Source organism: Malaya genurostris, chromosome 3, assembly GCF_030247185.1.
Source record: "Malaya genurostris strain Urasoe2022 chromosome 3, Malgen_1.1, whole genome shotgun sequence".
Lineage (NCBI taxonomy): Eukaryota > Metazoa > Arthropoda > Insecta > Diptera > Culicidae > Malaya > Malaya genurostris.
This window is the reverse complement of record NC_080572.1, coordinates 190,298,615-190,325,296: the sequence shown is the minus strand read 5'-3', so window position 1 is coordinate 190,325,296 and position 26,682 is coordinate 190,298,615. Positions and strand designations below refer to the sequence as shown.

General features: G+C 37.8%; 1 protein-coding gene across 5 annotated transcripts in view; it reads right to left on the bottom strand.

Moving 5' to 3' along the window:
- Positions 1–26,682, bottom strand: part of LOC131438472 (uncharacterized) — a 378,932-nt gene that overhangs the window by 19,751 nt on the left and 332,499 nt on the right. For all 5 annotated transcript variants that reach the window (XM_058608527.1, XM_058608528.1, XM_058608530.1 and 2 more), the window contains one exon: positions 22,762–23,313. In XM_058608527.1, coding sequence (XP_058464510.1) covers positions 22,762–22,896 — 135 coding nt within the window. In that variant the 5' untranslated portion in view covers positions 22,897–23,313. The remainder of the gene's footprint in view (positions 1–22,761; positions 23,314–26,682) is intronic.

Sequence of the window (26,682 nt, the reverse complement as noted above, 5' to 3'; positions counted from 1 at the left end):
AAATTCTTCAAGTTTTTAGGTGGTGTTTGTTGAGTATTGAAAGATTCATATTGGCTATACCGGTTTCCGATTTACGCTTCCGGAAGTGTCGGTCAAAAGATTCCGAAATGGAACGCACAACGGTTTTTTTGTCGTGAATACGACTTACTTTACTATGGGGTGCCTTTTCAAAATTAGCCATATGGAAGAATGGGCAGAACTTAATCGTGAATATCTCGACTTGTATTAAAGGCAGCAATATAATTCTTTCACCATTTCATCAAAAATATTATCAGGAATTTAGGATAATATTTTGAGATAACCACAAACAACTCAAATATTAAGTTTTCTCAAACTTTGAAAACAACGCGGAAAACTTTGTACTTTTGCTTGGCTTTTTCGCGCAAGGACGACGATTTTGAGGTAGTCAGGCACATATCTTCAACTAACTGCGTATAAAAGGGGAACCGTCTTCGAAATTCGATCATTGAGTGGACAGTGATTCTTTGTCGATAGTTGAACGTGTTCAGACGTGTTTTCGTTCTCTCGCGTTTGTTCGTTCGTTGTTGAGTTTTTATGGCGAAACGTAGACGCCGCTCGGGAGGCTCAAAAGCTAGTCCCAAGGCGAATCCTAAGCGTAACAAAAATAACACACCCAGTCCGCGTGTGGTTATTCAAAACCAGAACCAGAATCAATCCACAATTGGTGATATGATGTCAGTGCACTCCGCTCGTTCGGAAATAAGAAGCAACCGTACCGCAACCAACGTAAGCGATGTCAACGGATTCGGTGGCCCTCTCGATGAACTGCCCGAAGAAGAAGAAGAAGCTAAAGTGAAACTTCCACCGCTGATGGTGAAATCAGTCCCGCTCGCAACGTTACAGCGTGAACTGATTCGAAATGGAATTCAAGCCGAATTCAAGCTGTGTGGTATCGGCATCAAGGTGATGTTGCATACCAAATCCGAGTACGTAAAGGCTAAGAATTATCTCGACCGTGCTGGCGCAGAGTATTTCTCGCACGATTTGGCAACGGAAAAGCCATTCAAAGCAGTGGTACGTGGTTTACCGCTGATGAGCGGTAATGACATCGCATCGGAGCTGGCCGAACGATACAAGCTCCAACCGGTTGCTGTTTTCCCGATGACTAGGAAGGATGTCACCAACAAGTATCGCGATTGTTTGTACCTTGTGCATTTTAAAAAAGGTACAGTGACACTGAACGCTTTGAAAGCAGTTAGATCCATCAGCAGTATGATCGTGAGCTGGGAACCGTACCGTGGTACAAACCGTGACGTCACCCAGTGTATGCGCTGCCTGAACTTCGGACACGGTACACGCAACTGCCATCTTCAACCGAGATGCAACAACTGCGGTCAGGTGCATTTAACGTCTAGCTGCCCTGCAGAAGGAGACGCCGTATTGAAATGTATTCATTGCGGTGAAGGTCATCGGTCTACCGACAAGCAGTGTCGCAAGAGGGAGGAGTATAAACAAATACGAAAACGTGCATCGCAGAATCATCAGCCTGGAAGAAAATCCAACAAGGGTCCGGTTTTCAATAACGGCGACTTTCCTTTGCTGTCGTCAAATCGGGAGAACGGCGCTGGAACTTCCTCCACACAGCAACTGCCGCCGCAGCCAAATCCTACGGTTCTCTGGTCATCGTTGTTGGCAGGATCCGGAATGCCACTTGCTGGAGTGAACGGTCAACCAGCTCAGGTGAGTCCCCATTTAAATACCCCTCATTTGGACCAAAATCTTCCGCCCAAATTTACCACCGAACAACTCTTGCCGATCTTCGCAGAGATGTGCAACAAAATGCAAAAATGTCAAACAAGATTTGACCAGATTTCTGTGTTAGGGCAATTCATTATACAATATGCCTGTTAACCCGTTAAATATTGTTCTATGGAACGCCCGCGGATTGTCGCGGAAACGCGTTGAGTTGTGTGATCTCTTGGAGCAACAATCAACAGATATCGTAGCTATCACGGAAACGCATTTAAAACCCGGAAATAATCTGTCCCTTCCTGGGTTTAACATAGTTAGGCTGGATCGAACCCACTCGGGCGGAGGGGGTGTCGCTCTAGCCATCAGGAAAACTATTAAATATACCATTCAACCACACTATCGAACATCTGTTATCGAAGCCGTCGGTATCGAGGTATCTTCCGATACTGGAAAAATTATTATTATTGCCGCTTATTGTCCGACACAGTGCTATGACGGCAATGGGATGGCAAGAAAGTTTAAAAACGATCTTGGGAAGCTAACAAGAACCGACAAGAAGTTTATCTTGGCTTGCGATTTAAACGCGAAACACGAGACATGGCGAAATATCCGTAGGAATAAAAATGGGTGTCTTCTCTTCGAGGATCTACAGCTGGGTTATTACACCATCCACGCTCCGTATCTGCCGACATATCTTTCGCCTGCCGGCATCTCGTCCACCTTGGATATAGTTCTGTCGAACTTCGACTTGCTGAGCCAACCAGTTACAACAAACGATCTCAGCTCTGATCATTTTCCGGTTTCATTTCAAATCGGTGGTGATATTCAGCGCGGTGAACCACAAACCAGGAAAAACTACCACGACGTCAACTGGGTGGAATTCGCCCGGATTGTTGATAGGCATATCGATGCAACCAAAGCGTTGAATTCCACTGACGATATAGATGAAGCTTTATCCGAGCTAAAGGCCGCTATCTCTGTAGCTGAGAACCACTGCGTTAGACAGGTTCCGATCCACGGAGTATTGCTTAAAATCGACTCGATGACCAAAGCAATTATCCGTCAACGTAACAAAGTACGGCGCCAATTTCAACGGTCAGGCGATTTATCGAAAAAATACGTTGCATCGAAATTGTCAGAGCTGATCAGTTCACGAGTTGATGACTTGAAAAACGAAAACTTTTCGTCAATGATCCGAAGGCTGGACCCGTTCTCGCGGCCTTTCTGGAAGGTGTCAAAGGTATTGAAGTCCAAACCGAAACAAATCCCTACGTTGGCACAGAACAACGACATTCTGGTCACACCGTTTGAAAAATCGACCGCAATCGGCGAACACATTTTGCGCTCTCACAACCTGGGTAATTCCGTTGTCAGTCCCATGGAAGACGCAGTTCGAGAAACGATGTCCACTTTGCGTAACACCCGCTGCTACGTTCCGGAAAATGTTAAGGTTAAACCCGAACAAGTTGCCGCAACAGTAAAAGCATTCAAAAACATGAAGGCGCCGGGCTTTGACTCGATTTTTAACATTACATTGAAGAAACTCAGCCATCAGACCTACACCTTTATTGCCAATGTTTTCAACAGATGTCTCGTTTTAAACTACTTCCCCTCGGAGTGGAAAATCGCCAAGGTTGTACCGTTACTGAAACCATCTAAAGATCCAACGAATCCCTCTAGCTATCGTCCCATTAGCCTTCTGTCGTCGCTAAGCAAGCTCTTCGAAAGACTCATCTTAGATCGTGTTCTATTGCACATCGAAAACAACAACATTTTCCTGCCCGAACAGTTCGGATTCAGAAAGGGCCATTCCACAACTCATCAGTTGCAAAGAGTAGTGAACATCATCGACCGTAACAAGCACGTCGCAAAGTCTACAGCCATGGCTCTACTGGACGTCGAGAAGGCATTCGACAACGTCTGGCACGAAGGTCTCATCTACAAGATGTATCGCTACAACTTCCCAGTATACCTCATCAAGATAGTGCAAAACTATCTCAGTGGCAGAAGCTTCAAAGTCAGCGTGAACGGAACCCTATCGAACGGGTTTGTTGTACCCGCCGGAGTACCTCAGGGTAGCATTCTCGGACCAGTATTGTACAACGTCTACACCTCGGATTTCCCTCGACTTCCTGATGGTTGCCAGTTCTGCTTCTTCGCGGATGATACAGCTATCCTTTGCAAAGGAAGGGTCACAAAACATCTCACCAAAAAGCTGCAAAACTGCCTTGATTCCGTTGTCAGCTACATGAACACCTGGAAGATAAAAATTAACGCTTCCAAAACTCAGGCGATCCTGTTTCCATACAGCCTATCTCAGCGACTCACTCCTCCAGCTGATTGCAAGATCGTGGTTGATGGGCTTCAAATCGACTGGTCCAATGAGGTGGTCTATCTGGGGCTCACTTTTGATCGTAAACTACTTTTCCGCTCGCATGTCGACAAGATAAAATCTAAATGCTCTTTGCTCATCAAATGTCTCTACCCATTAATCAAGAGAAGGTCATCTCTTATTCGCAAGAATAAGTTAGCCGTTTACACCCAGATCATCGCTCCAGTGTTTCAGTACGCGTTGCCTGTGTGGGGGAGGTGTGCCGTTACACATCGGAACAAAATCCAAGTGCAGCAGAACAGAGCCCTGAAAATGATTCTGGATCTTCCGTGGTTCACCAGGACTTCAACAGTTCATCAACTAGCAGACGTCACTACCGTCAACGAGAAACTAATTGCAGCCAATGGAAAATTCCAAGAAAAATGTGCAATTTCTGAATACCCTCTTATTAGTTCACTATTTTAGTTTTGTTGTAGTTTTAGTTGTAGTTTAGTTTTATAAATCAAACTGTCTATCAGTTAAACTGTTAAAAAGAAATTGAATCAAAATTATTAACTAGTAAATTACCGTAAATCAAAAGATGAAAAGTAACATTACTACATCACTTGACATGTAATATAATACAGAAATGTAACCAAAGAGAAACAATAAATATTTAATGTAAAAAAAAAAAAAAAAATGAAATTCGATCATTTCTTCTTGTGCGTTGGATGCAAGCAGACGTCGTGGGACCAGCAGCTTCGGAGAGTGCACCTTCTGCGTGGTTAAAAACCTCAAACGCTCAGGTCGCAACTCTCATTTAGACTTCAGTCGTCAGGTGGAGCAGTCGTCGATGAAAGCAGACCTTTTGCGTGGTGCCAAACCTTAAACGCTCAGGTCGTAGTTCTCATTTGCCTTCCGGTCGTTAATTTCGCATCATTAGGCACTGCGAGCGGATGTGTTGCGGTTTGTACGCACAGCTAGTTTCAATTCAAGCAAGAACGATTGCATCAGCTGCTGGTGGTTTGCATTGGAGAGAAAGAAAACAAGAAACGAAAAGTGGACAACATTATATAAAATCAGCCGTTCTAATGGCTCTTAATGTTATCTGAAGAACTATTGAGATTACTTCTTTGAAATTCGAAGGTAGAAATCATCAGTTTAGTGAAAATCCAAAATAATTTGATTTGGTTCGTGAACTTTTCGCTGTGCGAAAATCGTTCGAGATATATGTTCCGAACTGTGCTAAATATCGTAGAGAACTCCACAATTTGGTCCTTCTAAAAGTCAGAAATGAATCCTGTACAGCATCTTAATAGTTTCTTTCAATGAAATATGCAAATCCGAAATGAGACAATAGACGTCAAAACTCGTCGAAAAGTTTAGTAGTGAAAGCGGGGAAAGTTTTGCAATTCACACAATCGATCAACTATCAATTCGAATTCGAAAGTGTAAAGAAATCGTGTCAGTTTTATTCGTATTCACGACATCCAGTTATGTCTCTGACATTACACACCCGTACTTTTTTAAATATATGTTCAATAAGACACACTACATTAATTCCACAAACGAATTTCCAGACATGACAGTCACGATCTTGTACGATCCTCCGTGAAACTGGCACTAATGGTGATAAATTGGTTGCACTGCTGAGTTCCCATCATCACATTCATAATGCAAATGTCAAACCGTGAGAACCCTTTCGATTCGTCAGCTCATTTGTATATTGAGATTTTATGGCACACTTTGGTCAAAATGATAACAATGCAATTATTCTCGCGCTCCACCAAGCGGTGAGTGCGGTCATTTTAGAAAGTACCGGGAACGAACCAGATTTTTTTTTAAATATTTGTAAGCACATACACTGCCCATACTCGCATATCAGTCCCATATCGATTTTTGCCAATATTGATTTAGCATAAGAAATGAAATCTATCCTCAATATACTCTCAGAAATTGCAATAAGAGTTGAAGGTTTGTTCAATAAAATGTGAAAAAAATATCAACTCATGTATGTCCCATATGCAAAGTACCTGCATATCAGTCCCATTCAGTGCAAATTTCAATAATTTCATTTGTTGCAATATTGGAATAGTACAGGTGTATTGCCGATATTTCATGTAAGAATACCATGATTTAGCATTAGATAACACAGTAAATCAAAAAAATCGGAAATAAAATTTTAATCGTCTTTTTCTCGACATGCCGATTTTCAATATGGGACTGATATGCAAGTATGGGCGGTACATGTCTTTATTATTTATCTTTGATGACTGGTGGAGGAACTATTCAAGTGACGTTGGTACGTTGGTATACCTCTTTTTATGTCCGCACAACAATTTCTCGAAGATGACTTAATCAATTTTTCAAAAACTTAGAAAATGGTATTGATGTCCGGAATTATAAAGTGACAAGGCAAAACATCTTACCCTAATCAGTGAATAATGGCATTTTCGATATCACAATGATCGAATCTATTCTTAACATTCAGCAACACTGCTGTGTAATCAGGCAGAAAGGACAGGACATGATTTGCTCTGTTCGACTCTATTGTGCGCTGGTATTTCCGCTATAGGGTATGATTTTTGTCCATGCCAACCTGTTTTATCTACGTGCAGGAGTGGTGGGATGATAAATGAAAATATCAGCATATGTCTTGAACAAATGAAATGCTTTCGGGTGGTGAAATAACAATCATTTCGGTATCAAACTAGGGGGTTCAGCTAGTCTGCTTAAAATGACTTGCCGGTCCCTTCGCTCTGTACTGTACGGACTGCAAATCGCAGGGGACGAATAAAAGTAATGAATCATATGTCTGAGAAGCTGAGGTTGAGCTGCCATGAACATCCATAGAACCGAATATTTCGGCACGTGGATGCACAGTTTTAACAGGAAAGAAGTTCGTTCATGGCTTGAAATTGATTACATAGGAAACTTAATGAAAGTATTCACCTGAAACAATGAGCCTTTAGTTATAGCAGTTTATTAAAATTCTCATTTTTTTTATCTGAAATGCTTTGTTGTAATTAATGTTTGCAATTGGTTCACATCCTAAAAACTCATTCCCTCTAGATGTCGGAATGAAGGATACTCTTAATTCATCACAGCAGCCACTTGTCACAGCATAGTATCCGGTACGTGAAAAATTGATTCCGGAAGAGAATTTTCAACCGATAGCATTTTCCCCTCGGATAAGATGTACAGATACCGAATGGTTTAAGAACAACAAGCGCACGTTTTGTATCGGCTTTTGGTCTAAAAGGTAAAATTCGAAGGGAGCAGCCTTCGACAATCGCCTTCTTTGACTATGCGAATCCATCAGCTGAAATTCGTACCACTCAACCACGTGTGAGGGTTGAAACGAAATCCGATTATGTCGAGCTGTAGATAAGAACAGCAGTTTCGCTGGGATCTTGTAGGGATTTGTTATTTTTTCGATGGTAAAATTTGGGATGTCTGGTATTCGTTTCAATGTTTCTTAGTGTTATTTTTTTTCTTAACATTTTATTTCACACGAAGTGTCTCTGTATGGCTGCTATTGGGCTATTGTGCGTTTGTTATTTTTACTTCAGTTTAGCGATACACTTCGAAAAATCGTACAATATTAATATTTTTGGAGAGGGAATAGCGAGAAAAATAATACAACCGTCACAAATGCTTTGGAGTTCTTAAACTGAGGTATCAAAAAACAGAGGGAAAAAAGAAGGTATTTACGTGATACGTAACTTTTTCAGCTTTTGGGATATCTACCAACATTATCGCATCAAAACATTCATGAATATTTGTTTCCATCATGTGCTTTCAGAACCAAACTCTTTACATTTATGAGATTTTTTGGCTTTTATTTTTACGTGAAAACGTCTTACTTTACTATCAGGCGGCTTTTCAAAATTCGCTCAGTGGAAGAATGGGAATGCAATCAAAAATATGATCAACAATTTGTGATTAAATTTTTAACAGTGTGAGATAACCATAAATAACTCAAAAATTTGATTTTTCAAAATTTTGAAAGCAAACACATCACGCAGAAGCAGTGAACTAATTTTCAGTTTGAATTCTAGAACTAAATTCATAAACTGGATTCTGATCTACCTGAATTCTGAACTTAGTCTCAGATTTAGAATTTAGTTCCAGATTACAGGTTCAAAATTAAAAACCATGAATCTGTAGCTGAATTCTGAAGCTAAGTTTGCTGTCAAATATCACGCCTAAGTCACAAATAGGATCTATTCTTTCGACGATGTACCCTCGAAGAGTATATTCGAAGCAGCAACCATTCAACAAACACCAATTTTCAATACTTGCTATGTCTTCTTGAAGTTCTATAGAGTCGAGATTCGAAGTAATTGACCGAAAGATCTTCAGATCGTTTGTATAGAGCAATTTTCCAGATTTTATGCGATTACAAAGATCGTTGATGAATAAAACAAATATTAGCGGTCCCAAACGACTTCCTTGAGGAACACCGGTAGACATTTCGAGGGATATTTTAACGTACGGTAGAAACCCTGACGAAAGCGGATCGACCTGAAAGATATGATTCCAGCTATCTAGTCAACCATGGGGGCAATCCAAGTCGTTGCAACTTTAGGATGACAACATTATGTGGTACTACTGGGATATTGATTATGTCGTTTGGACATGCGTGGAGTATCGTGATGTCAGATCTCAACTAATAAATTCTTTGCGTACCCATGGTAGACTATCCAGTGTTTCAGTTCGAGACATTCTTGCTTATCGTCCACATACATTAAACTTCTTTATCATTTCATAAAGATAATTGGAGTTTCAATTTAATAAATGACCCTTTTAAGACTTAGTTCTGATTCCAGCTGCGTCCATGAGTTCAACCAATAGCTAAATTAAAATAGAAATTATGTAATGATACAAACAAGCTCGAAATAGTTTATGAAATTATCAACAAAATGTCAGAAAAGTTAATCGTTTGGTTCAAGTAATAATATAAATATCATAATTAATGACGAATTACCTAATATGATATTTAAGTAATGAGAGGAATACATATGTTTTAATAAATTTAAATCATTGTGGCTATTTTAGAATTATATAAGGATAAGAATTTTATGCAAAAGTGATGCTACGGCGAAGAAAAACTTATGTAAACTGCCTTAAGAAATAAACGTATTTATGAGAAAAAAGCTGTGGTACTTTATTAAATGCTTTATAAAAGTCGAAATATATCGAATTGACGTTTCTCGATGGTGGAAATCAAGTTATTTGTGTATGATAACAAATTCGACGTCGTTGATCGTTTTTTCACAAACCCGTGTTAACAATTTGCAATAATTTGAGACGCTTTAGAGTACATCGCGTTGTAAACTAACTTTTCCAGTTTTACCTTTTTTTATATATATAAAAAAATATTACCTTTTTTATACATATAAAAAATAGGTATAGAATTAGCTCAAACTTTAGAATAATTTCCCGAGGCCCAGAGGGCCGAGTGTCATATACCAATCGATTCAGCTCGACGAACCGAGCAAATGTCCGTGTGTGTGTGTGTGTGTGTGTGTGTGTGTGTGTGTGTGTGTGTGTGTGTGTGTGTGTGTGTGTGTGTGTGTGTGTGTGTGTGTGTGTGTGTGTGTGTGTGTGTGTGTGTGTGTGTGTGTGTGTGTGTGTGTGTGTGTGTGTGTGTGTGTGTGTGTGTGTGTGTGTGTGTGTGTATGTGTGTTGTCAACTAAGAGATCGAGATCTCAGAGATGGCTGGACCGATTTTGATCAAACTAGTCACAAGTGAAAGGTTTTCCCGTCACCCAGAACGTTATTAAATGGTTTTGAGATAGGATGTTTACTTTTTGGGTTATACGAAGTTTTATGTCAAAATTTTCAGTTTTTTACAGTATCTGTCCATTTGACCTTGAAAACAGAATATGTTTCCAGACTTAAATTTCGCACCGTAATACCTATCCAACAAGCCATAGATTGTTAAAATCCGTCCATTTTTAAAAGAGATATCAACATTTTTGTGTAAGCGACTTTTCCCCCTTTTTCAGCAGTAGGAGTTTTGTGCATTGTATGACAAAGCAATGCTTGGGAGCAACGTGAAACACAATTTTTTATATAGCTACATACAATTGTTTCTAAGTACCAAAAAGACTGTGTATAGCATTCTTTTTCATGACATTATGCTTTGGACCGAATTTAGCACGGTTTGTTTTTGGCAACATAATCATTCGAATATGACATATGTAAACGACATGATGGCAGCATTTTCCAGTTGAAAGCAATTCCATAATTATACTACTTACAGCAATAAATGTTGGAAGAACATAACACCCATATACCATTCGCATCAGTTCGTCGAATTCAGCAAATGCGTGTGTGACAAATAATTTCACTCAATTTTCTCGAAGATGACTCAACCATTTTCTATAAACTTATATTATATTAGATTCATATGAAAAGTCGTCCTAAACAAGGTTCCTAAATTGTGTTTGGATTCGATTTCTGGATCCGGTTCAATTTGTAAATATCAAGTTATGTCAAGATAATAAGAACTTTTCTTCATTTTGCATCGTTGCACTAAATAACGGTTTGATATTTTAAATGTACTTTATCATATAGTTCCGGGACCGAAAGTCGAACCCAGATGAAATGCAACAGAAACCTATGATACTATAGATCCTTTCATTTGGGCTCAAGTTTGTGAAAATGATCATATCATCTCTGAGAAAATTGACTGATAAGATGAAAAGATGGTGGTCATGGTCATAATGTAAGATTGTAAAAAGAAATGATCGCCAATTACATTACATATACGTCACCACTAAACAAGAAGTAGCTCTCATTTTCAGATTCGATTATAAACATTTAATTTCTTACATTGCGGAATTTTGATCTCCCGATACAGATTTTCATTTTTTTTCTGAAAATTTTGATTTAAATGTGGCAACCACACACTGTGTGCCCGGGTTGGCGGTTAAATGCATAGAGCTCTGGTCTTACAAGCCAGTGGCCGTATGTTCGAGCCTCGACCTGGAAGGAATTTTAGGGTCAGTAGGATCGTAGTAACACTAGCCATGCAATGATCCTATACGCTATGAATCGGTTGCGAAGTCTGTTGAAACAGAAAGGCCAAATTCCACAAAAGGAATGTAATGCCAAGACTTTGACTTTGACACTGTGTGCTTCGTTCGCAAAGGCGGTAGTGTTTTCTTCTTCCGTACCAGCACGTACCGATGCGTACCGGTTTTACATCGTCATTTTGTATGAAGGTTTGAAAGTTTTGACACTCATCGCCACATAATTTCGGAACCGGAAGTCGCACAGTATCTTTCAAGATATTGAGAGCAGTATCTTTTAAGATATTGAATCATGATTTGTGAAAATCAGTTTAAACGTTGCTGAGAAACTGATGTGAGTTTTGTTTTTGGAGCTTTTCTTCATTATTATCGTTGCTTTCGGAACCAGAAACCGAGAACTAGTAGTCCCAGAGTAGGTTTATATATCCAACAACTAACTAACAAGATTTGCAAACTAGATGAATTCACCAGTAGGTTTCATAAAAATTTGCACGTCCTTTTGCCATTACTTGTGAAAAAATACTCATGAAATTGAATTTTTTTCACTTATCACGCTTAAATACCGGAACCGAAAGTCGGCTTTGGGTCAACTTTCCGGAGACTTTTTCAAAAATTTCAAGACCTTTTATTTGCATCTTAGTTTGTGAAAATCGGTTAAGAAATTTCCGAGCCCCTCTCATACTTTTTGTTTTACCCCTGTTAAATTTGTTTAAACATGTTAATCCTGCGTAATCTCCCGTAGGCTTTTTCTAGTCCTGTGAAATCCTTCCTAAACTTGCTTACACTTGCTAATCTCACACAATCTTTCCCAAAATTTTTTTAACCTTGCTAAATTTTGTGTGAGTTCGGGCAAAGTTTAGAGTGAGGTTCAGCTGTATACGAGAAAATCGAGATATTAAGTGATCTAGACAAACGGAGTCGAATCTGAGCCTAAGGTGGAAGATCGGATTTAAGATAATTGGATAACCATTCTTTATTGAAAAAAGCTAAATGTTCGATAATTATCTTTGAAAATGGTTATAGCTTTTTCTGACGAATATATGTGAAATAAGAAACACGTTATACTTTGTAAAGACCGTTCCTTCGCTTTGAACATTTATGTAGAGAGCAGAGTAACTTGTCGTTACAAAATCTTAGGCATCCCTGCTGCTCGGACACAATTCAAAGATTTTGACACACGAATTCCACTCCGCCATTCTGTACACGCACATGCTAGCTTTCCTTGCGTACAGTCGTGTACAAATGAAGGGGAAGTGTGAGCAGCAGTATTTGCTAACCAAAAATCAATAAACTTCAACAGCCAAATCGATGGTCATTTCCTTCAGCTTAAATTGCTGTGGATATATGAAGGAATTGAAGGAAGTATTTTGTGTTAATTGCAAAAATATTGGAAAGTTCAAATGTATTTTGATCAGTGTTGAATAAAGGATGTTTGAACCGGTATCAGTAAACTAATAATTGTGATCATCATACTTAACTCTGAAATTAAAAATGCTTTTTTTCTTGAACATATTTTTCCATAGCTCTGTTTTACACGGTCATCTTCTCAAAAGATACATTTTCCTGAACAAAACAATACTTGTTGGGATATGTTCTAAGCGGGAAGAGAAAATGCCTAGGTTGGATTTAGTTAGACAGTAAGAGGAACTAGCTAGAATATTGTTTATCGATAAGAAACGTTTTTGATAGCAGACGATTTCTTACGCGGTACAAGCGAGAAGGTTTTCGATCGGTGCTGAAGAATATTTTTGCAGTTTTTTTTTCATATATTGTGTGAAGCGCTCTCGGGTGATGGCATATTTGTATTTGTTTTGTACACAATGTAAACAAATAATTCACCGGTACTTCGGTGTCAGCGGGAGTTGTGTTTACAAACTTTGTTAGGCTTTCCGAAGGACTATTTGTCGAATGCTTGAGATCTTGACAGCTTCATACAATTTGAGTGAATTATTGAAGCTGGCATTTTGGGATACAAAAATGGTGATAATTTTATTACATATGTTTACTTTTCTCTTCGTGTGAGCAATCAGGTTTCTATTAAATTCCCACTTCACATTAAACATAGGTTCCCTAGCCAAGTCAGAGACGACCAGATATTGTTATCAGTGCCGTTTAATCACTTTCGTTTTTCAATTTCTTATACATTCGACAAGGTTTTTTATGCAAAACTTTCCTACAGAGGAAGTCCAACCGAGATCATCTTACGCCATGGAAAGCCGGGCATAGATACAAGTGATTCACTTTTCCTACGAACATAGGTATTGGAACATGCATGGCAATGCCGATGCGGATACACCGCGGATTGTAAAAGTGAGCGCCAAGATCGAAGTATTTATTGTCATCGTTCCTAGACTAGACACAGCGGCGATAGAATAAATTATGTAATCTCTGGCCCTATTTTCCCATGCCACTTGAAGACGGCGAGCTCTGGTTATGTTTCTTGAATCTCACGGGAGATACATTTTTCTTCTCACATCCGTCATTAATCGTTGTCGTTCCGTTGTTGTTCGTTCTCCGCTCGAATCTAGTGAAGTAAGCAACTTGTGTAGATTAGCATTCAGGTTACCTGTGCAACTTGCGAGCAAAGATCACATTTCCCGATTTCGTTACTGTTGAAAATATCATTGTTCGCATTGTTTGCACTTCCTCTATCAAGATTCTTTCGGTCCAATTCCTCACTCCGACTTTGTTTTCAGTAATTTTTCTTGGGCACATGTGCAGTTTTCCGGTATTTTGTCTGCCCGTACGATGCACGGATTGTATTCCGATAGCAAGCACGCATCCGAAATGGGTGCGTTTATTCAAACATTTAAGCTGATTTTTAAATCAACGTCCTTCCATGTGAAATTTGTACCGCAACTATGGGCACCGTTTTTTCCATTAATTCCGAACGCTTGGGTGAACTTTTCTCACAACTGCCTCTCGAGCGTGATGGAAAATCGGATGGAACGAAGGTGTAAAGCAGATTGTTATTATAAAAGCAAATGATGTTGGAAAATGTGTACTACAGAGCTGACTGACTGACTGACTGACTCCGGGCACGCTACTAGGCGGGGTTCGATGGAGTGATTGCTGAACTGTGACTAATTTAATAATCAGTTGTGGAATAACAGTTGCTGTTGATCGAAGCAAAATATGATAACATAGTTACGTGCTGTGTTGAAAGTATCAAAACAAATAAATTATTTTGGATGCCGACACAATGACGTGAAATGCGATACACGGTAAAGGTTTTACAGATATTACTTCTCAAGTGTTTTGTTTTGTATATTTCGTGCGATTCCAAGTTATGCTTATTGTTTCAGTAATGCTGATAGCGTTCATAGTAAATCCTTCTTCTTCGTACTCTGTAGTGAGACAAGACATCACATACACGCATTGGCAACATAAGGTATAAAAAGATGAATATAGCCATGGTTTTTTGGCAACATTTGTTTTATTTTTCAATATTGAGCAGTTATACCGCAAATGGCAGATTTTTTTTGAAATTTTATTTTTGTATTTCTTGATTTGCCTAAGTGTTATTTATAATCACACAAAACAATTTGCATCATCAGTTTGCCTTTTTCCCTTGAACATGTTCAATAATGTATATCTCAGAAACGGTGGGTCCGATCGATAACAGGTATGTTTATATCAGAAAACTGGTAAACATATTTTCTAAATCTTTACGAAAAATATATATTGCTTTTCTCATATATATGATTGGTACCATTTTGATATTAGAAAAAAAAACAATTTCATAGAATTAGCACTCCCTTTGGCCCAACAATTTCTCTACTGTTTCAAGATCTTCCAAATTCGTTACAAAAATAAAACTTTTCCGACATTTTTTTTCTAATCGCTGTATCTCGAGAATGGTAACATTTAACAAAATTCTGATTAACATCTTTTTTATTGGAAATTTAGCGTACTTTCATAAAATTCTCTCGAAAAAAAATGTCATGATTTTCAAAAATTTACAATCACATAAAATTTCCGAAATTGAAAAAAATTGTTTGATGCCAAAAGTCTTAGAATTGCATAAAACGTCGAGATTTAGTGTCATCTCGAATTTTTTTTTTGAAAAACCTCGAACCTTCCTATTCAATGACTAAAAAATCAAATCATAAAATAACTGCCAAACGGGAACTAGAAGCTGGAAACCACTTCAAAATCAAGAGCGCATGGATGATAAAACAAATGTCAAAGTAGACTTCTAGCAGCTTCCTGGGCTTGAGCATCATACCGCTTTCGAACGGTGCAATGTCGGTGATCATTTCAAGGTCGAAAAGTTATCAAAGTTCTTCAAAAAGTACATGGTTTGGCAGGATATTTGTAGTTTGACTACAGGTACGATCAACTAACAATTTTACGTCAACGAGTGTATGCAAAAAAGAACGCGAGTTCTGTGTTATTTTCACATGGTATGTCTTTTTGCCCCTCAGCTTAAGGCTGACTTAGGAACATGAAATGTACAATAACGCAGATGACCTCTCCCATGCAAATCACAGTAGGAAGACAAGTTTAACAGTTGTTTCAACTAGCGAGCGGCAGATTCTCTGCCTTACCACAAGTATTACAGGAAAAGACCAATGCATTCATTGCTCATGTATAGCCGATTACGTATAAAAAATATAAATATGTTATCAAAATACCGATTCATGAGGAAGTCTTTTTATTTAGATATTTTTATTTTTTTTGCAACTTCCGAATTATCGACGCGGTAATCAGTCCAACCCAACCAGAAAAAAATGTGAAGCCGTAATCAGCGTAGTTTTATCTAACGAAAAACAGATTTGAAAAGTCGAAGTGATTGGAATTGCGTAAGTAAGCATTTGCCAAAAAATGCATTCCTTTGTTGTTTTTGACAAAAACTTTTATGAAAATTTTGAGTGACTGAGATTTTATGACAACGTTTCAGGCTAGTGAAATTGTCATTACTTGAAAACAGATTGTATGGTTTTGGAAGTTCCCAAATATAATTAAGAGTAAGGTTCTTCATTTTAAATTCGTGTAACTCTTGGTTGACTTTATTATAAGACAATGTTGCTCGAATATCAAAAATGCAACGAACGCCAATGATCATCGTTCGCTTCCCTCGCCTTTGTTCGACAATCGCTCTGATATTCGGACCTGTCCGTATATTCGGGTGCGAACGAAGCCGACGCTGCTTCGTTGCTCACACGAAGATCTATTGCTTGAAGTTGTTATTCGCATTGCACATACCCCCGAAAGACTTAATGCGAATATGGAACGAAACAAAAATCTTTGAAACAAGCAAATTATGATATCCCAGCACTCTCCCATTGTAGCAGATACGAGATATGATGAATTTATTAGATGAAGAATACTTCGCGAAGAATGGAAACCAACGATCATCGCAGTGACGCTATTCGAACCAATTCGAAGAGTAAAGTAAATCAACGAATGACAAACGAATATATAAAACGAACATCCACGATGTATACCAATAGCGAAGAATGTATTAGTATACTCGGGTTCTCTACGATTATTGCTTATTCACTTTCTTCCTTCTCTATTTCCTGCAATGAATAGTTCAACGTTGTTCGAGACGTGCGTAAGTAATGGGATGATTTTCGCGGCGAAGATCGATGAATGAATTAGTTACACGAAGAATTTTAACGCGTAGGTTATTCTTAAGAAAACGAAGTGGGTTCACTATTATGTGCACTTCCGGCACCGGAACCCCAGAGCCGGTATAATCGAAGTGAACCGACTACGGCCACCAACTAACATGACGTACAAACTCCACTAGTTTTTATTCAAATTCTGAAAATTTTATACAATTATACCATCGCACTCTAAATGACGATTTAAATGTTTGTTGTATTTGAAAATATGCAGTAATTTTTGGTAGGATCATGAGACCTTTAATTTCAGCCTAAGATTGGGAATAAGGGTTTTGAGCCTAGTTTAAAACATTTTTTACGGGTTTGTTCCGCCAGTTTAAGTGACGGTGTACAATATTCAACACACTTTACCCTATAACCTCTGAACCGGAAGTTGGATCCGGATGAAATTCAGGTATTCCGTATGGGACCGCGAAACCTTTCATTTGAATCTAAGTTTGTGGAAATCGGTCAAACCATCGCTGAGTAAAGTGAGTGAGATCCTTTTTGGTATATATGACCACTATTTCCGGTGCTTCCGGAACCGGATACCGGGAGCTAGGATAACCAAAATCGGTTTGTTTAGTTGCCTACTGATAATGACTATCGATTTGTGTAGTTTTGAAACCAGTTTAGAAATTTTTTGTCCGTTTTTTTGTTTCGCCGGTTTAAGTGACGGTGTATAATATTGACCATACTTTACCCTATAACTCCGGAACCGGACGTCAGATCCGGATGAAATTCAGGAATTCCGTATGGGACCATGAGACCTGTCATTTGAATCTAAGTTTGTCAAAATCGGTTCAGCCAGCTGCGAGAAAACCTAGTGAGATTATTTGACACATACACACACAGACATTTCTCAGCTCAATGAACTGAGTCGAATGGCATATGACAATTTTTACTAGTCGGTTTTTCAAGTAATTGCATAACCCTCTATATGAGAAAGGCAAAAAAAAAGAGAGAACTAAATAAAAAAATATTGAATTCTATTAATTTTACATACGTCAATAGACGAAGTATATCAGACGTAATGAGACGAATTTCGGATGTTAATTACATCCTTGTTCAGTGATACTGTTTACAGACTTCGAAATAGTATTATTGAAGAAGGATGTAATAAACATCCGAAATACGTACCTGTACTATTAGGTTTGTTATGCTTTGTATATTACAGTTGTAAAATTAATGGAGCTCAATGGTATTTTGAATTACATAGTTATCTCGTTTTAAATTCCATTATCAGTTCGAGTTACAATTGATGAATAGAGAAAAAGGAGTTTTGCAGATAGCATTAACTGTAAGTCTGCTCAGCGGTTTATGTTGAACCGCGGGGTGGTATTAGCAGCTCAACATAAACTGCTAATGCACTGATGATTCGGAAACGAAACATAGAAAATGTATATTCTAGTGTTTAAATTAATATGTTTCATTGCAAATGCCTAAAAACTTCTTAATATTTCAAAAAGCTAATCACATTGATACCAAATATGGTTTTCAGTGAGAAGTGGACATCATTTTTAAATAATTTAAAATCTGAGTTACAATGATTAAAAAAAAGTGCATCCGCTCTTTTGAAAAAATAAGTTTTAGTCGAATTGGTCTATCCAGAGAACCGATTTTGAAAATCTTAGTGTCTCGTTTATCAATAGGTTTGCCATACTGAAAACGTAGGGTAAATTTGGTCTTAATCGGAGTATGAAAAGTCAAATGATTTTGAAGTTTTCTAGAAAATTTCTGATATGGCTAGCAGTTTTCAGTTGCGGGCAAAAAACTAAACTCTTTGATTTCAAGAAAAAGTTTTTGAAAACTTTTTCTTGAAATCAAAGCATTCTTTCATTCAAATAATTACACAAAAATCAAGACACTTCAGTTGTTCCGTGAAAAGAGGGTAGATTTCTTCAACTCAAGGTGCCTCAGAAATTTACACGTGATTGAATAAAATAGCCGAACAAATAATAAGAATTTTAGTGTTTGGTAAATCAATCGCCTCTCAATCTTTGCTGAATTGCAAGAGAACGCCTCTGTTCAAAGGAAAATGTTAATATAGAGATCCAGATATAGTTTTATTTTCATTTAATATTATTTTCGTTTAGGGTTTTTGGTACCCCATGGGTACCGGTTTGTGCAAAAGTGCACATGACTAATTTCAAATTTTCACTTTTCGCCTTCGGATCATCAGTGCAATTAGCAGATTATGTCGATCTGCTAATTCTACGTAACGGATCAACATAATCCACTAAGCAGAAACAAAGTACTTGCTATTTCCAAGTTACTTGTTTACACCGAGGTGTAAGGTTTTTCCTGACGTCCCGAATCAACACTTTTAATGAACACTAAAGAAATGAATTAATAATTCGTGAATATTTCGTAACAATTGAAAGAGCAAGTAAACAAAGAGAAACTGTATTTTGCACTAAGTACCTAATCTGATGCTCATCGAGAATAAATGCTACGATGCGTACTTCCAATGTGCTAATCTGAATTGTCCAAATGATCTCTCACTTTCTCTCTCTCTCTGGTTGCTTCAGAGAATTCTTATGATATGTACTCATATACAAGGATAACTTTTATCGTATCAAAGAACGTTCACCAGCCACTCTTCACATGATTGAATCAGTGCCATCATAGAGAGACGGATATCATCGCAGCAACAAAAACCCGGCATGGCTCATTTAACATAGAATAGACATTTCTGAGAATCAAAGGTTAGCACGCTGCTGTGGGGATTCTCTCTGAAGCAACAAACGGTCGCTTATTCTCGTTTCGCGATCCGATTCTGGCAGTTGATAATTGCGATAGAATCAGTTTACTATTGCAGCTCATTCTAACCATGTGCATATAACCTTTGTATAAGTTGTGTCTATGAAAATGTATGTGAATGCTCCACACAAGGGTTTTGAAATACTGCAACCTAGTATGAGAATCATCAAGTTGAATCATCGATTCGATTTTCTGCGATAATTGTCAAATTGCGATTCTCTCTTGGTAAATTCCACACAGCATTAATCGTTATCAGACTGTAATTTTTTTAAAGGGCCGCGAAATACTCAGAGTATGAAGTGGAGCGAAGAAATGTAGAAAAATTCTCTCGCGTTTCATAGCATTGAGAGACTCGAGTTCTTGTAGCATCTTCTACCGGATTGAAAATGTTGTATACAATATTGATAAATATCGAGCAGCTTCTGTCAAATTTTCGGCAATCACCAACACTGCTCGTATATGTAAATTGATCGGAACCTTGGAGAATTTCTGAACTTAAGCATGCTCGAAAGCTACTATTAGTTCGTTGATGAAGTTCAAAGATCAAATGGCTGAAGCTGTCACTTCTGGTTTCGGAGTTATAATGGTGTAAGTACAAGTTCGTTCATATTTGTCAGAATCATACAAATTGAGTTGCAAGAGCGAAATCTTATTGTAAGAGGCCGTGAAAAAGAATTTTCATCCAGGATTATCCCAGAAAAGTTCAAAATAAGTTTTTCAACAGTTCCCTATATTTGAAAAAAGTATCAGGAAAGCGAATTCAAAAACAAATTCGTTGTGTGTCGGCCTCGTTTTGTTCAGCATGCGGAACAAAACAACAGGGCTGTAGATCGCGGACAGCTGATAAACCGATTGTTTTCTGGAGAAAGGTTCTTTGTTCAGATGAGAGTAAATATGACATATTTGGAATCAAGTCGCAGTCGAGAGTATTGAGAACACTTGGGGAGGACCTTTTAGTAAGAACGTTAAAAATAATGTGAAGCAATGACATTGCGAATGCAGATAAGTACATTGACATATACTCGGAAAATTTAAAATTGTTCGAACTGAAGATTGGGATTGAAAACGGCTTCTAGTTTCAACAAGACAACGATCCGAAACATACACAATCCCCGGACTTGAATCCAATTGAAATTTTTTTTTAATATGTCATTATTTTTTATGCAAAACTGGATAAATCCTACCAATAACCATAAGTTAGACTGAGATCTGCTGCTTCTGTTCGATAAATTGATTTTAAGAGTAAGATTAAATTAGGTGCATTCACTTCGAGTTTCCGCGTCGCTGTAACAGGACTATTGTACAGTTTTCGAACTATTTTTTCTGCGGTAAAGCTTCTTAAAACTGAAGCAATGACATTGCTTTCGATTTGATCATAATTCGTTGATTGAAAGTTGAGTAATTGACAAAATAACATGACGACTCTGCTAATGAGATGAATATTGGTACAATAGCCCTATTACGTTACTTGATAGGTTCACACAGTATAATCGTATACTGACGCATACCGACCGATCCGAGCTTTCCGGTACCGACTTTTTTTCTGTTTCGGCTATGGCTGAACTGCACATGCAGCTGTGTGCATTTGCAGCTCAGTCATAGCCGAAGCAGAAAAAAAATCGATTCCGGAGAGCTCGGATCGGTCGGGACGGCCTAGTGCGTATAGCCCTTAAGTGATGTTACCGATTATTTGTTGGCGGTTCAATGCATAAGGCGCTGGTCTTTAAAGCCTATTGTCATATGTTCGAGCTCCTGGAAGGATTCATAGAGTCCAAAGTTCACAAATGGAATGTAATACCAAGACTTTACTTCAACGTAACTGACGACTCGCACTTTCCACATTCTTTTTTCTGCTGTTGTTGGATATTTACAAAACATACTTACGTATGTTGGAATATCATGTGTTATTCATCTCTTCTATAACACATGAATTGTATAAGCGAAAAAGAAAACACCGAATACACTCTTGCACTATCACACACTCTCATCTCAAACTAACATATGACGATTAAAGATTGAATTAGTTACTATTGAGCAACCATCGCGCTAAGACGCCTACTATTCACTTTCATAGTGCTAAATAGCCTTAAATTAGTTTACTGAAAACTCAATTCGCTGTGACAACACCCGTTCGCAAGGTCGTTTACCGATCAATTAACTGAACTCGCAGCCCATTCTAAGAATACAGAACGTTTGCGCATACTTAACGAAACTCCAGTGCTTCGTCATTATTTCAAACGTGGAGAATCGATTCAAACGGAAAAAAGTCAAAGTTTGTTTCCACAAACGGTGAGATTTGCAAATCTGTTTGCTGTTTTTGAAACAGCACGCTATTTTGATGTGATTTAGCTTCTTATCACTACTCCTGCACTAATGCAGTAAATAATAATTTTATGCGTTTTTTTAAATCAAAAGACATGAATAATCAAAATGTTTTGAGCTTCATCCAATGGAATCCTTGATGATGCGCGAACTTCGGAATATAAAAGTCTCTATTTCATATCCGCTGAGAGAAATACACATATTGTTTCACTGAAAAATTTGTTTTAATTTCAAAAGCTAGAGCCAATTTATCAATGAATTGAAACTAACCCAGATCAACGCTTTGACAGATATTTTATTTCTTTGAATTATGCGCTCATTAGACTGAACTTAATTTATTGATCTTAACATTTTAGGAATTGAATCTGAAGCATAATTCAATTTTATTTCTCAATGACTGTAATTGTGCTTGCAGTTACGACATTCCATGATCATAAATCCATAAAGGCCGAAATTCGCACACTACATAGACGAAGCGTAACAAATGTATTATTAACCACTCTCATACATTTTGGTCCGGCGAATATTACAACCAAAAATATGAACGCCGGGTCGTTACTCTAAACGTGACAAATTGAAACAAATCCACAACGACCTATAATTAAATAACAGTTTAAAGAAACTAATATTAAAAATTTCTAGCGATCTGAATCGAACAGTTTATGAGAGATAGTTCAAAATCTGGTGAATTGTCCGTGTCAGGTTGATGGAATTTTAAGAAATGAAAGGGAATGAGAGCTAAGTTCGCAGATAAATCAATTTTGAACTTCAAACTTAGAAATGAGTTTTAGTAATCATTAGAACTTCTTCGACACCATCTATTTAAGAATATCCTTCATGAGTGAATAGATTTAGTCAGCCCATAATGAAGACCCGAGCTTCAAGACTCCCTTCAACAACTTTCAATTTAATGCACAAGCATGAAATTCAATTAATACCAAAAATTGTACGTTCCATCGAAAATTGTATTGGACTATCAACCCACATTTCGACTCACCTGAAATATCGTATAACCGCTATCGTACATCCAGAAATCCTCCGGCGGATTGCCCGGTTTGGTGAGCTGTATCGCCAGACATTGCTGCAGTATGAGCCGACACTTCTTCGGCGTTCCGGGTGAATTTGTACTCATGTTGACGTGACTGGATGCGCAGTCTTCGAACGGGTGCTGCCGGAGATGCTCCACTTCTGCCCGGAACGATCATAAGAACTGATTTTCTGCTTCAAGCTCCGACACTTTCCACCACCATATGCCAGCAATTATGGGTTGCGCGAAGGTTTTCCAGGTCACTGCGAGTCACTTGTTTATGGGCTCACGCGCGTGCGGTTTACTTTCACGCGCGAATGTGGACCGGCCCTTCGCGATAAAGGTTAATTATTTTCAAGATCAGCTGCAAAATAACCTGCTGCTCCGGGGGGCTTCTCGCTCCCGCGATGAACACTGCTATTGCAACTGTTTTACTTTCGTTACTGATCGGTGCCGGCACGCGAGGAAAATTATTTCCACCAGCCAGCTGGAAGTATTTACGCCGGAATCGCTGATTTATTTCTGGAACGATAGAGATGAAATGAGAAAATAATTAGTGTCTCCTGTTTAGTTGGAAAAGTTATCTAGTGCTTCTTCTGCTGCTTCGAATGAAATAGAGAACATTTCAAGTAGTAATAATAGTTGATCCTTTTATTTTCAATGTGTGGACCAAGCTGGAGAAGATCTCAGACCGGTTTTCTGCAATTGCAGGCAGGTGTGCGAATAAATTCTCAGACATTATCACAGTTACCGGCCCCTTTCCCTCTGAGTCGTTCATTATAATTGGTGAGGTAAACGCAGACATAAAGTAGATTCAATGAGTAATCATTCATTTAAAGATTGTTCTTTCTGTGTCGAGGCTACATCGGGGTTGTTTAATCTGTACGCAGTATTGCTTACCTAAGGGCTACAGTACGCAAAAGACGAGTCGATTTTTTTATGGTTTAGCATTGACGGGATAATTAATTAGAATCATTCATAGAATAAGGTCTGATATTGAAACGGTGGATATATAAAGGGAAATGCTTCCAAAGGGATTTGTTGCTCATCTTTCGATCCCAAGAGAGTACCGTTCTGTTTTGGTTGGACCTAGCATCGTGCCCTTGAAACCGATGATGGTATGAAGTGGTATGAAGTAGAGTACCAATACCCGTATCAATATCTGTCTTGTTCAGGTTCGTGTCGGGTTTCAGGTACCAATACCCGAAACCCAAGTAGTATTTACAGTACGAAGCCAATGTTGGAGGCTAAATTCTGGGTATGGGGTTAGCTCCGAAGAGTTGAAGTGGTCTTCAAAAACGACAAGGATCAGAAGCAAGCAAGAGTGGATTAAAGTGTGTAAGAAAGATGTATCACATGTTGCGCAGCACTTGATGGGTAGCGTTAAGTCTAAGTTGCGGACATTTCGCCGAGAAGCGGAGGTAGTATAATCCAATGTTGCAAAAACATAGCTTGAATACATTGAATGAATTTTTGGTGATCATTTTTGTCTGGTGCATTTTTTCGATAACTGTTTTTATAGCAGTGTTTTCTTCCTTAGAAAAACACAAAGTAACTTAAAAGATCAATTTGAGATACGAACAACCTTAAGACATAAACCTAGACAAATAAAACGATTTTATATCATAATCAGGCGCGTACTCAGAATTTTTTTTAGGAGGAGGTTTCAGAATATAATGATTAATTTCCATACGTATGGTATAATAATAATAATAATAATAATAATAATAATATGGTATATAATTACTTGAACATTTTTGGTCGATTGTTGAAAATTTTTCATTTTATGATTGACTTAAGTATGACGAATTATCTTTTTATCGAAAACGAAACTAAACTGAAAGTCATTTTCACTCTAGAATTTAATGAATCTCAATTTGAGAGGAGATTCTACAAAACACTGGTTGCCCGATATTTGCAAAAACTATTAGTAATGGACAAGAAAAGGTTTTAGTTAAAAACACTTTTTTTCTTAAAACTGCCCGCCTTACAATACATGGACGGTTGGAAAGGGACAGGTAGGACAAAGTTTTATTGAATTCGAAAGTGGTGTTCTTTTTATGTAAATTGAATATATATTTTAGAAACCGATTTTTTTTTCTGATCCTACATCAGATCAAATGAATTTCGCGCAAAATCGTATTCGGAGTTGGCAGCATATACTTTTTATCACAAAAACCCACTTTTCTTACATTATTTTTCCAAAATTGATCTACACTAGACATTTTTACTGATTTTTTGCAATTAATTAGAGTAGAAAAATTTATATGTTAGCTGACAAAATTTCTAACTAACATTTTTTTTTTATACTTTCTGCAAATATCGGGCAACAACAGGATATTCGATGAAATTTTCTCACAAATTCAGATTTATTGAAACCTTGGATGAATACGACTTTCAGGATAGTTCAGTTTTTAATAAAAGGACACTGGATAAAAAACTCAGTTTGGACAAGAAGTAGTTTTTGTTTAAAATTCTTTTTTTTCCTTTCCTTGTTCATGTTGCAATGTATGAGTGGAAAAAAATATGGAAATAAATCACCATATTTTTTAAAAATCGATAATGGTTTGGTTTGTAAATTGATTATAAATTTTTAAAATCATTTTTTCCAGTGTATTTGGCGCGAAATTCGTTGTATTTATAGCGAAGAGGTTTCATAACATAATTATATTTTTAAGTGGCGGGAGGGGTTTGAACCCCTAAAACCTTCCCTTGTATACGCGCCTGGTCATGATGATAATTTACAAGAAAGAAAACGTACAAACTTATTAATTTTGTAATCAGCGATTCTAGAGAAGATTTTATATATTTTGATCGAAAAATGTTGAATGAGTAACCGTGAACTAATAAACTTAGTATTAGTGTAATTTTATTGATCCTTCGTTAAAAAGTGTAGATATTCTTCGGAAAAGTGTTTGAAAATACTATGACAACAATAGAAGGAAAAACATGTAGGACAGTCCGCACAAAATATTTTGTAATTTCCATTGATTTTCACTTTTGCATGTTAGGAACCAAGGCAACCAAATACCTTAATTTTGTTCATATTGTAACTTGATGTTATTAACACATGAACGAACATTGTCATAGCTACAACGCGTGTAGCATTGTTGACGCTTGTTGTTTTAAAGCATATAATAATTAAACTGAAACTGGCGGTTAACCGAGCTAACTGGGGTTAAAGAAACGACATCTAATCTAATCTAACCAGGGTTTGGAATATTCATTCACCGGTGAATAAATATATAGTTTCCATTGCATTGTGTACGAACAATTCCACCGCTCACAAAGAGGACGCCTTTCCAGACAAAACGAACCACACAAACAAAACGCTAGTGGAAGCCAATATATTCCATATATGCACAGATGGTACAGTGTGCTGGAGCGCGAACGGATGTTATTGATGACTTTATGCCACGAAAACTGTTACATATCACTTATTTAATTCGTGTCAAGTTAATAGAGGCTGAGTATTCGTAGTTATACTTGAATATTATAAACAGAAGTAGCAGGAGTGCAGCAATTAGCAATGACGATCTGGTGATCTCAGCAAATACTGCAAACAAACAAACGCTTCGGTTGCTGGGTGTTATAGAGAAACTAGCTCCTGCACTCTTGTTACTTTTGTAAATCAAGTTCCTGCTGAATAGCGATTCGGCAGTTAAGAGCCAGTCATCAGTCTGTTAACGAAAATTGAATATATAATCTTCGTCACTTCCTGGCCCCGTGAATACTGAGAAGGAGAAGCAGTAGTAGGGGTGAATATTGTTTGCTCTCTTCCATTCTCGTGCATGGGCAGCCATTCCAACAAAGCAACAAGGCTCGCGTTTCTTCAAAAGCGACATGGTTCATAAAGCAGGTATATTCATGAATATCAGCTAACAGCTAACT